A 13818-nucleotide genomic window follows, 5' to 3' on the forward strand; every position below is an offset into this window, starting at 1 on the left:
TCATGGTAATGCGATACTTGAACATACACAGAAATATTTATGTAGAACGTGTATTCAATTTCAAATGAATACACTTTTAAAGAGTATTTTCCCTTTGTGATATGTTCGTTTTCATTTAGATCCAATCATTGTTCCTAAATACGTACAAATTGTACCCGTTTTTTAATACACATTGTTTGACTCGTCGTCGATTTTAGTCACGCGTAGGCATTGCTGTCTATCGGTTGGATGGCTTTTAACACCCGTTGATTCTTGCTTATTGTGTGTCAATGACGAGTTGGAAGGTTTTGTGTTATTCTATTTTCTCAATAGCTTTGATGGCTTATGCCTATTTGTATCATAAATAAATTTATAAATTTTACTTTAAACCAGTTATAGGTCTTCTCAAGGCGTCTTTTGCCTATAATGTCGCGTAGAATGCGGAACAAAAGCCAAGCAGGCATACCACACTGAATTCCAAAGTGAAGCCTACGCAAGGTAGCACACCTGTTGGCACTATTTACGGTTGCATCGTTTCCGTCATCTAGCAACGGTTTTCTTTTTCAACTTGTATAATTGTAACACTAATTATATTGTATATCTTTACAGCCTGTTATTGCCTGGCATTGTTCTTACTTGAAATACATGACAGTCCTACAAAAAGGCCTAACGGTATCTGAGCCAAATAATGTATGTGGACCGCATTGCCCAATGTCGCGTCGACGCGCGGTTATGGTGATGCTTGGTGTAGTAGCGGTGATGCGAACGCATGGCATTCCTCCAGTTCAGAAGGGATTGTATTCAGTGCACGGTTCTGCGGGCGGTGACTCCTCGGTACAGTCAACCCTGTTTCTATTGCTGAAGGAGTTCGTATTCGGAATACTAATACCATCTATTGTGTGTCCAAACTCAGACGTTCGCCGTCGCGGCCCAACGAAAGTTTTGTAACGCCTTTGTCTTGCTCTGACTTTCGCGTTCGCTAACTGGAACGTTCTTTTGACAGATTGGCTATAGCGCTACGAATGAGTTTTTTTTTATGTTGCCGCCTCTTGACAGTTATTAATACCGGCAATATGTTTCTAACAAACATTTACATTAAGATTGGACACAATAATAACTCTCATTTGCAGCTTGATCATTTGGTATAGATTTTTTTTCTGTTGTTACACCCACTGTATTATGGCATTATTACTTTCGCTCTTTTTGTTGTATTGAATATTGTGGAAAAGTAGTCCAGTTAAATTCCAGTGTTTGCTTTTAAGTGTTATGCTATGTTTATTGCACAAGATAAATAATTACAGATGGCAATGGTATTGTGCGATATGACTATGCACCACTGGTCGTTGAATACGCAAGTTTCGCTGCGTTGCGCCGACCAAACAGCGGCTGATGCACGCTTCGCTGGCGCTGGTCGTTTCCCGCGCACCCGCTTCGCCCCCGCGGTCCCTTGCGAAAAAATCATAATGCAATCGCCAGGGCAGTTGGCGTGGTATGCTAGGCAAACCATTCGCAACACGCAACCAGTGTACATTCAAATGCGTTGATACTCACACGCCGTCCATCATTATGGATTAGTTGTGCCGGGAAACTGATTTCTCTCGAGTTGCCCGTTGGAGTGGAAATTGTCCGCATAGAATTTCCCCACGTCGGTCGTAGTCTCATGCTAAAGTTGCCATTGGATGTTGTTATTCAGTGATGTGAACTTTTTCGTGTCTATGCTGAATGTTTACATCTAGTAGTTTGTATACTAACGATCTCCTTTGTGATGTTTATTATAAAGTTTTTATATTAAAGTGACCTTTTGGCTGCTGTTAGCTCAATGTAAACTATTTTAGAGCTTGTGTTATTGTTGACCGAAATATAAAAGTAATTTAGCGCAGTAACTAAATAATACAATGCACATTAGCAACCTTTTTTGTAGTAACATTTGTCCATCAAATATAAATTAATTCTTTACGCGTCTCGGTTGCGTCCGGTGACGGTTGCTTTCGAGGCGTTCATGTTTTCAAGCTGTCTTTCTATCGCGAACAGTGGCCTGGATCGCTCGCTACATACTGGTAGCCGATTAGCTTTAATTACGTTATCTATACAGTAAGCAAAATTCGCACAAAGCAGTTTAATTATAATTTTTGCCGATAGCATCAGACGGAATGTCGATCATAACCTGTGAGGAATTACAATCGATGTGATGGTGTAATTAGTGCTGTGTCGTGATTGTGCACGTTAAAAAGTGTTTTGTATCATGTGGGGAGCGGCAGTGTCCAATCCACCGCGATATCATTATATTCAGGGCCCTCCAGGTCCAGGGTCCATCTCGCAAGGGATGCCAAGTGGTCATGTTTTATTAGGACCCCCTAACCAGAGACACTTGAGACCGCAGTCATCGTACTCTTTACCACATGGGAGTAACGGACCGGGTCGATGGAGTTGGTCTGGTAGCCATGTATCATCTTTTGACAGAAGACAATTGAAAGTGCCGCCGCAACCTGCGCGACCTGCGCCCGTTCGGCCAGCATACAATAAACATGTTGGCACTAATGTAAGTTTGCACTGGATGAAGGTTAAAGGTAGCAATTTGAACATAGAATAGTGATGTATGAGTACCATTTCAAAAAATAATGTGGATCGATGGTGTGATATGTCTACATCGATGATATGTGTACAAACACATATCATCGATTTAGACAATGTAACTATGGACGTTGGCATCATTTATATTAATGTCGGACATATTCATAGAAAATTTGATTCCTATTTGAAGAATAAAAAAAGGGAATAATATAATGAAACACCCAGTGACACACACATTTTTTATGCAACTTAGAATGGCAAACAAGCTAACGGCCTACCTGATTGAAAGTGGTAAACGTCGCCTATAGACATGAGCAGTACCATGGACGCCATACTTATTCTGTTTCGCCCATGATACCCCCTATGCGTTTCTATTCTATGTTGAGGATTCAGGTGTTATTTCTCTGTACCCTGTAAATTCACTGCCATATCGGACTCTACAAACCGAAACACAGGCATGCAAACTGCTTCATGGTAGAAACACGAATGGGACAGAGGTGCCCAAGAAAATGACTTTTGTACAAAGTCTCCCTCTAGTACCCTAACCTGTAAACTGAAAATATATATTTTATGCCTTGACTTTGTTCGCATGAAGTAGGATGAAAAGTATGTTTTAATATTAATTCACGATAATTGATCTATCTATAAATTTTCATTCAAATGCGTTCAGCTGTTTGAGCTTGATTAACAAACATACAAATATTTATTTTGATGATATTAATAGGATTTGCAATTTTAATGATAACAAATGGGCTCTGCATGCATTATTAGCTCGAATAAAAAGTATAATTTTCTATACATATTTATAATAATATAATTTTAACCACCTGTTTCTAAACTCAGTTCGAATTAAAGTTTATTATTAGCGAAATTAACTTATCATGTATCTAGCTAAGTATAAGGTGATTAGTAGTTTCACATCCTGACTATGTGCGTGAGTATGCGCGGTTGTTCGTTTCTTGCAATTTATTTCCTAGTCTCTCGCAACGCGTGTCCGATGTCGGCTTCGCACGCGTCATCCGACACGATTGCGGGTTTCTCTCGTGTTCATTGAATGCATGCGACTACTGGGTTTAGTATTTTTATATCTAGATACAAACAATATCTAAATCAAACCAGATTGCATAATCCGTACGTGGTTTGACTTACTTTTCTATCACCAGTAATGCCCATGTTTACTTATTTACGTAACTCTTACCGGTCTTAGAAAAATCGTTTTCTTGTTGAACGCATGCCAATAGGCCTTTTATAGGGACGACGGAGTGAGTTGGTTTCCTATATAGGGTAGTATCTAATGAATAGTAAATGTATTCGTAACCGAGGTTGCTCTCTTTACGGTGTGTGAGTTAACGCCAAGGCAACTGAACCCAATAATGTTATACAGTAAAGTATCGGAACTCCTTTGAAACACTACATTTTATGTACATAATAAAATAGTTCCATGGCTGATTGACCGACTGTATTGTCAGTGTCTGTAAATGGTCAAAAAGACAACGGGATTGTCAATATCCAAAAGATGCTAATGAGCCTAGAAACCTTGATAGGGGCGGGTGTTTGTACTAAGGATTTTTAGCAAATTAAAAATGAATTATGGCGTATACCTGAATATTTATTTCATGGCGTGCCACCTCTGGTACGCGTGTTGTCTGTCTCTTCCGGTAAATGGTGTATAGATTTTTTCTTTTTCGGTAGTATAGGTTTTTTGAACATTTTTTTGAGGTGGTATACATAATCACCACATAGGCGTTTATTACCACGTAAGGCGTCACTCCGCCCTCGCGAACTAAAATTAAACTCAAATTAGGTATCAAAGGCGTCAACTGAATATTAAATATGGAAATGCTTAAAAGTTAAATAATTTCAATAAATAATTTAAATCTTAAATATTTAAAAATAGGAACATCTTGTGGCGTTATTCGATTAGACGTTTTTAATGCTTTTTGACCTGACGTCTAGCCAGTAGGTATTGTTCATCGAAGATTTATCATTAAATTAATATCTTATAATATATATTATATATATATATATATATATATATATATATATATATATATATATATATATATATATATATATATATATATGAACATAATTATATAATGTACGTAATTATGTAATTATATAATATTTTATAATAATATATTATTAGGTGTTAACTATGGCTTTGCTGCGTTAATTAGTGTGAACAGAACTCTATATTTTAATCCAGGATATGGCTCATATGTTGGTATTATCACATTTCATTTAGAGCCATTCACCCGTGTAAGTATACACATGTTTTTGCAAACTTTCGTATGTATTAAGTAGGATAATTTTACACATTTATATTGAAACTGAACAAATATACAAAAAAAATAAAAAAATAGTAAACTGTTTTAGAATATAATTCTTATTTGTTAATATAGTCCTTAATCACTACTACGTCTACTTGCTACCGTGAAACGTTAAAATTTCCTTCATTGTTTGCCCGACAATCACTGTGATTGCGATTTTTGGAAACGAATTTATTTATTGTAAAGTGGATTGCCGCTTCGGAAATTAACTTAGCTTTGTCGCTGGGCTTATCAATAAGTGGATTAACGGATAAGCATTACATCACACAGTCCATAGATAAACAAAACAACTTACTGAATTTTATAATTTTATAGCAAGGTAATGTTTTAAAACATACTTTGCTCGACATTACACATATACACATACACACATACATTGACATTTCTTTACTACCGAAAAGAAATGTCAATTTGATAAAACATTCTTATAATGTTAAGGTGTTTCGCAGATTGATTGAAAATATTTGAATTTAGAACGAGGAATTGTGTTACTGAAATATGCGCCCTCTAGCTTCTAGATTTCCAAGTGGGATATTATATGATGATATATTTTAAAACTGATCTTTATTTATTCTTATACTGCATAGTATTTTTAGTTATGATTCAAAATGTGAGAGAAAGTCCATTCAGAGAGGAGGGGCTTTCCCATTATCACCATAATTTCTGATGCTTTGAAAGTTGAAGTTTGAACTAAAAAGGGTTTATAACGGTATATGTAACTATTACAGGATTAATAAAACAATTTTTTTATGTGATGATGTTTTTAACTAGCAATATTTTTAAGAAATTGTCAAAAATCTCCAATAACAACCTTAGTTTTAACAGCAATTATTACTCAAAATAAGAAATTAAGAATTGGGGTATCAATAATAATAACTAGATGTTTATTTCATATGAGGTATGCCGGTTTTATTCTTGCCTGTTTTTTTTTAAACCAAATTAATAATTATTAGTTTAAAGGTTAAACTGACATCAAAGAAACAATAGCATAATTATTGTATCAACATCATTACAGCCAATATTTGTCCACTGCTGAATATAGACCTCCCCCATACACTGCCATAAGCATAACCGTCCTGAGTCACTTGCATCTATTGACTGCAATGTCTTTAAGGTCGTCACTCCATCTAGTAGATAAAAAATAATATGGTAAAATTATTGTACGCTATAAGTAAATTATTTTTATGTTGTTGTATGTTGTGTTTGTCGTGTGAATTTAATTTGCAACTATATATATGACGAAGTGACTAGAAATTCAGTTTTGGTTCGCAAAGGGATTGTCAGTCGTAATTTTTTTATAGCGTATCGATTGGGGTCGAACTTTGTACTGGAGAATTTTAAGAGTTAAGTTATTTCCTTCAAAGATCTATTTTAATTACTTTTAATTTGCCATAACTTTTCGCATAAATCTAATCTTTTAAAAAGTTTTCTTTCTGTGTTAATAGAAAAGTTTTGATGAGTTCCATTAATTCAAATAATTCCCAAAAAATGGGCTGGTTTTATTATTTGTACTGAGAAACTTAATTGGAACGTGGCATTTGTCTTTATGTTTTATTTTGGAATATGAATTGATATTATCATAAGTGTGGTATGGATTGTATTTGAATGTATTAAGAAAATAATAGAATACAAAGATAAAAACAAAAGATATAGATTTTTAGTTCATCATTGTTCATCGATTTTTAGAGGGAGGAGGTTTAATTCTATAATTTTTTTAACGTTTCGCGATATCATCTTCAATTGTGATTTGATTTTATCAACTTCTTTTCTAATCAAACCCTCGTATTGAAATCCATTTTGTCATGATAGGAGACCGTTTGTTGTAAGAAAAATCTTAAATGATTTAAACCTAAATTGTATTACGTAAAGTAAATAAATACTTAAGTAAACGAGACAGATATTTATAGATCATTGACACAATGTATTAATATACCTCCTGCTTGACCTTTTAAAATTGGTTACGCTGAAATCAGTTTTACATCGCCTGTGAAATTGTTCTCGACTTTAGGGTCTCGCGTGTAAAATTGGCCTAGCAAACTCAATAAGCCGTTTTGTTCACGCGACGAGCTCTCCACTTTATCACCTCACTTCTCTGGCCTTTTTAGGGTGGAATTTTAAGAGAAAATAATGATGTTACGTTCTTTTCAACCTTATTATCCAGCGTTTGGTATCTGTCGTGCACGTACGCTTATAAAATTAGTTGGGTCCAATAAAAATGTTTTCCCAAAAGCATTTAATAAATTTGTAAATATAGTAATTATTATTATTGAGATTCGAAGTTTTTTACATAGGTACTTTATTTTTTATGTTTGTTCTACTGGGAATTATAAATAATCGTAACATTATATACATCAAATTATATATATGTATCGCTGGTACAGATAATATAATGGTTCACAGTACACCATGCGTGTTACCTCTTTTGTTAGTCGGGTTATGTCTGTCAAGTTTTGGAAAGTCTTTATATTTTAAAATACAAATAAATCCGCAGTGTATACGTTATTGTTTTATAGTAAAAATAGGGTACTGATATCTATCCAGACTTGTCATATAAAACTCATCACAGTAAAAATCATGACAAAGTAAATGTGGAAGCAATACGGGAATAACTCCTATTGATTGTAAAACAGTATTATTAAATCAATTGAAAATAGGCAAAAATGTTGCGTAATAATATGGGCAAATTTAGAACCTCTTTGTTGAAGCCATTTAAAATATACAACTTTAAATATTTTAGTATAAAAAGTATCTGTTTTCAAATTGAAAAATTCAACACGTCCTGTGATATGGATCTAAAAGATTCGGTAAGACCTTCGTACCTTTATATGGTAACACTATATTTTTGTCCCTATTTTAATATGTAAAAAATAACCTAGTTGCAACACTAGATTAAAAACATTTGAGATTTACGTCTCAATATGCGCGCGAGCTCGCCTCATTTGGAGTCTGGTCACGTCTCGTACCAACTACGCTCGTGCCAGCTCTACCCGGATAAAACGGGCCACGTGCTCAACTTATCGTATTCTGAAAACTGTGGTGCTTTCGCTGAAATCTATTTTTCCATACTTCTAAAATTTTCTGAACTGTCAAAAGAACCAATGCTCTCGAAAATTTTATATTTTATATTTTAACACCAATGTGTTAAAATATAAAATATATTTTCAAGTCACTTCAAAATGGAGGGTTTTAATTTGTTTGCAACTTTTTTTGTGCGCGATGTATTCACTAAATCTGAATCGATGCGATTTTCAATTGTTTTTTTTTCGATAAAGTTTCTTCACGTGTTAATGTCATATTAGTTTTGTTAGGATTAATGTAGTAATTATAGTTTAAATCTAATGTATCTATGAAATATTTCACTGCCCATCTGTGCATTAATGTATTTTAAAATATTTTTTGTGAGATGATTAGTTAGTTATTAAAATTGTCACCATTAAAGTAATCGTCATTTCTTTTTTAATCGACTTATATAAACTTGATTATTTGCCTTAATCTATTCTAATAATTCAATCAAATCAAATCTTAAGATTTAATTTAATATAAATTTAATTAATATCATGTTAGTTTTAGAATCGTGTTCTTTCTGGTCTGAAGCGCAATTAAAACGTCTAGTTGCTTCTGTCTTACAATTTATATCGATATTTGTTACCGATCGTATCTACAATCACGTACATTTAATGGCTCTGTTATACGATACTTCTATTTCAAGGAAATAAAACAGCTATAAAATAAATATCTGCAGTTATAAGGTTTTTTGGTTTCGTTCGACCGGAAAAACTTTGTAAAGCTCCATTCGGTCGATAACTGATCGCGGTATTACTAGGTATTCAATATATTTTTGCGGAAGTTCGAATCATTTACATTGTACTTTATTCATAATATGTTATCGAGTGATAACAACATTGATAAAATTTCAATAAACACCAATCTATTATAATTTTTTTATGACAATAAGACACTATTTAAAATTCAATTATTAAAGAAGAATAGAATAGGGGTTTTAGATTAATTACTAAACGGTATGTTTGTTCTTTTTTAGGATAAACTATTTTGCTTATAGATCTTTTTACAAGTTATTATAAATTACAATTAAATTACAAAAAAACATAAGTGGATGGGGAAAACCAAAAAATATCTACTTGGAACATAAAGGAAACACTATGTGTCATGTCGTATAGAGAGGCCAACGATATGGCCTGGAATAGAGCTGGCTGGAAGAAGGTGCATGAATTAATTGCCCCGGCAAGAGGATACTCTTAAATAAAAAAAAAAAAATATTAAAATCATTTTAATAAGTAAACATTAAGAATATACATGAGAAATATATATATATATATATATATATATATATATATATATATATATATATATATATATATATATATATATATATATATATATATATAAATTAAAATAAAATTGATATGCATAAATTTATTAGTTTAGGCGAAAAAACTGTTAGAAATTAAAAGCCTTGTTTCGTATTTGCGGAAATAATGCTTTATATTTTATGTTCTACTAGTTTTTGCCTGCTACTTGACACACCTAAATTTCAGAAGTAGAAAAAATCACAGAATAAACTATTTCTAGATGATGTATCACGTTTGTAACGTCCGTCAGATTTTAAGTTAGATCCTCATAAATACAATTGTGAGTCGCATCCAATTTGGTGCAATAGTTTTTGTGTAATGCTGTTTCAAATATATAGACAGTCAGACAGAGAAATTTTTTAAAATTATTATTTTGTCGTTTATCGGTCTTATCTATGTAAAGACATTGCTTAATTACAATTTTACTATATTAGTATAATGAGTCTGAAACTCGTACCAAAATAAATCATCGTATTCAGTAAGATCTAAATGATCTTGTTGACTTTCTATCACTGATATTATATATACTGCATGTATATACATACTGTACTAACTAGGATGTTTAAGTAAATATATCACGTAACAAAGCGTTCAGCTGCATCTCGCTCGTGCGGAACCTTGACACTTGGCGCAATGTCTGGCAAATGGCAGAGGTCGTGGATTCTTCACGTACCAGTACCGATATGATACGATATTTCCTTGTTGTGTAGCTATGACTTAATACGTAGAAAAACTACGGAACTATTAACCTTTCTACGGTACGAATGTTTTTATCTTTACCGGTTTTTCATACCTAAAAAGTGTTCCTTTAACTACACTTTGAGTAATCTTATTTAACTGGAAAATCTTAATTAGTACATAATTAATTGTTTAGTCAAAATGTAAATAAATAGTACGTGCTGACGTGAAATACTTTATCAGCCGTCACGAAAACATGTAATTATTTTTTCGATGAAAGGGTTAAAGGTGGTTAAGCGTTAAAAAATGACAATTTGGATTTTTACTTATATAGTGTCTTCGCCGGTTTTGATAAAAATAGTTTGAATGTCAAAATACGTACTTTGAGATTTATTTAACTTTATTATACTTAGATATTATTATTATACATTAAGTAATTTATGTTTACTGCATAAGACTAATAAAAAAAAGTAGTAAGCAATTATAGTAATTGAGTAGTAGGTTACATTTTATTGTTGTTTTTATATACCTTCATATTTTTACTATTCTTGGCTTAATCCTATTTATCAAACTACTTTTAGTAGAACTGATAAAATTCCTCAGATAGACTAGACACGTGTATTAAATATCGTATTTACGGAATATATTCCTTAAATGGAATTGTTTTGAAATAGTAAGTTTTTGTTGTATCACCCATAATGTTCTTTCAGTTTGAGCTGAAGTATATAATTAAGTAAGTAATTATACCTCGAAAATAACACGAGGAACTTGTCCATAACACGCTGAGTAGCGATTTACGGCGAGTTTAGAAAGTAACTAATAATTGGTTTGACAAGTGATTAGACTTTTGTAGAACAATCACATATTGTTGTATTATGTATGATATTATATAAGTAAAATTGATATCGTTAATATCCTTTAAAGAAGTGAAATTGAATATTTTTCCAAAAGGAAAATAGGTTGAAAATCATTTTCCTTCCTTTCAAAAGATAAAAAGTTTTAAACCTTCTGTACCGTCACAACGCGACCAACTGTCAAGTTAGCATAGGAGACCCAAAATATCACATTATTTAGGGAATAGTAATTTTAAGTTTAATGATAAATGGATTTCGGTTTATTCGGAATTTTCGTTATCCGAATTGGCCGCCGTCCCGATCATTTCGGATAAACGAGACTTTACTGTACTAAAATAAAAATGTAATAGATATATTCGTATATTGGCTATGGAAATTTCTTTCTTTACATGTTTGATATATTCGTCCCAATCATATTGGAGGTTACTGCTCATGTACCTATTCATGCTGGCCAGTAAAGTGGCTTAAATTTCTGGGAAAGTAAATAGATAAACTTGGTTATCTTTTCTTTTATGTTATGTTGATTAAGCACTTACTACATGATTAAAATAAATTTTATATTCAATTTACTGCAGAAAGGGAAAATGTTGCTGAAACAGTTCAATATATTGTTTCTTTTGAATTACAATTAAGTATATGTAAAATAATGTTTAGCTATAAGGTCTAGCAATGCAGTATTATTACTTAAGTCTAACATTAGGACACTAACAATCAGACCAGTGAATATTTTTCATTGCTAAGTGTACATAGTAGAGCAAGATATAGTAAGATTGTGGGCACATTCACAAATTCCTCAAAATAACTCTATTAGACTTCCCTAGTTTATTTTTAATATAAGCATAAAACATCTCAAAAATGTATCCAAAACTTTGGCAAAAACACTAAGAAACATTACCAACAAGAAATAAAAACTTTTATTTTTAAATCTTATTTTTTTAGTTTATTTTTAATATAAGCATAAAATACATCTAGAGATTTAACCTTCATATCATAGGCAGACAATCTGTTCGTAGAATATTAACGTTCCATATGTTCCTAAATAAACTTTTCAATAAACTTTTATCTTTATTTATTAACATTTTCAAGGACTATTTTCCCTTATGTCCAAGTTTCACTTATATTTGAATATAGTAATATCATGCCTGAAGTTCATGGTACACTTTTCTTTGCAGAACAAAATAAAAAAAGTTAAAATATTCAAACTACCCACTTTTTGTTAATTTTTTGTTACTTCTTTATTTTGAATATGATATTTATATAAGTAGATTTTGTTTCGCAAATTTTAACGACTTCGTAATAAAATAAATATGTGCCCAATAATTAATCCAGTCGAATAAAAAAAGAATTATTCAGTTTAGAATTGAAAATGTGCAGTATCATATAAAAGAAATATACAGGCGAATTATGATATGGGTATACTTAAGGATACTATGGCGTTTAAGGTTATGATAAAGAATTTAAAATAATAATATGTAACTTACGCAAGCGGTGTAAAATAATGTTTGTCCAGCTGTGTAGAAGAATAACACTATTCTTACTTTAGGAACTTTGTAATAATGTTCTATGATGAAATTCTTCGAAATGCGACCATTAAAAGAAACCTGCTTATTTGTATATTGTTCTTGAGATATTTCTATAATACGTGAGGTACAAGGTTATTTATAGTAAATAAAATGCAATAATAATAGTAAAAAAATTCTAAAATATAAGATGGCAATTCTTTATCTTACCCGAACCGTGTGTATGAATATTTAATGACATTCCATGAATAATCAATCAACGCTTTGAACATCATATTTGCGTATAAATAAGCTCTTTAAATATATTATTGAGTAAATGAAATCTCAATTTTGTTACTCATAATGTTTCAAATACGAGTAGATCCTGTCTTTTAGTTGAATCGAGTATATATTTATTATATTTAATGTAAGTAGTATGACAACACAATTTTTTTATATTCCCTAAAGTACAAGTTTCTAAGTTATACATTTTTAATTAAACACTTTTTTCTATCAGAGTTTTTGAAAAACCGCACAGTATTATTATGTTATATTTGGTTAATAAACAATATTTTTTCTTTCTCCACAGAAGGTCGACCCTGAGCTGATCTTCACGAAACAGGAGAAGATCGGCAAGGGTTCCTTCGGTGAAGTGTTCAAAGGTGTCGACAATAGGACACAGCAAGTGGTCGCCATAAAGATTATAGACCTCGAGGAAGCTGAAGATGAAATCGAGGACATTCAACAGGAGATTATGGTGCTATCGCAGTGCGATAGTCCATATGTCACCAAATATTTTGGATCCTACTTGAAGGTAAGTTTTTAAATAGACTTAAATAAAATTATATAAGTAACATATACAAATATAGTCCGCTGCTGGAGTCCCATATACGTGCGCATGTTAATAATCCCTGTCTTCATGGCGAAAATCCAATGTGTGTTTTGTATTATCGTATTAACTTACATCACTGTATGAGGTTTACGAAGCTTTATCGTGTCTGTCGCGCTCCGGGTATACGGCATCAATCATTGTCCGACGAATGGGGCCTTGGTCTGTTTATCTGCTGCTGAGCCTTTGAAATGGAAAAGGATTATCCTTAATGGATATTATTAAGAGGTACATTTTGTTCAGAAGAGTATCCTGTGTTGCAAAATTAAACTATTTCTATTGCTGCAGTGCAAACAATATATATGTAGGTGAAATCGATATCATTATCGAGGAATTGCATAAGAATGGTGTGTTCTATCAGCAGAGGTAGATGTTTTCATCAAAGAAACAATGTCTACATACGACAATTAATTTTGAGCCTCTCATACTATTATGGCGCGTTTATTTATTGAGGTAGTATGGGGTCTCGATATTTTTTTCATTTTTAAATTTTTCATTCACGATATTTCTGTCCTAATATGTTTTATAGTATGGGTAGATTTTTAGTTTTACCTTCTAATACAGATTCCTATTTCATCCTGCCTGTATTCTCGTATATTATTAATAAATCTAAGTTGCCAACTGTTTTCGTGTTTGCCACTTTGT

General features: G+C 32.2%; 1 protein-coding gene across 1 annotated transcript in view; it reads left to right on the forward strand.

Annotated features, from left to right (window-relative positions):
* The first annotated feature begins 2018 nt into the window (after positions 1–2018).
* The window catches only part of LOC113517024 (serine/threonine-protein kinase 26), a 102511-nt gene continuing 90711 nt past the window's right edge, over positions 2019–13818 (forward strand). Inside the window, 2 exon segments of the mRNA XM_052901893.1 lie at positions 2019–2518; positions 12874–13098. Of these exon segments, the coding sequence (XP_052757853.1) occupies positions 2222–2518; positions 12874–13098 (522 nt within the window). The 5' untranslated portion in view covers positions 2019–2221.

This window comes from Galleria mellonella, unplaced genomic scaffold (genome assembly GCF_026898425.1).
Source record: "Galleria mellonella isolate WM207_F2 unplaced genomic scaffold, CSIRO_AGI_GalMel_v1 utg83, whole genome shotgun sequence".
Classification (NCBI taxonomy): domain Eukaryota; kingdom Metazoa; phylum Arthropoda; class Insecta; order Lepidoptera; family Pyralidae; genus Galleria; species Galleria mellonella.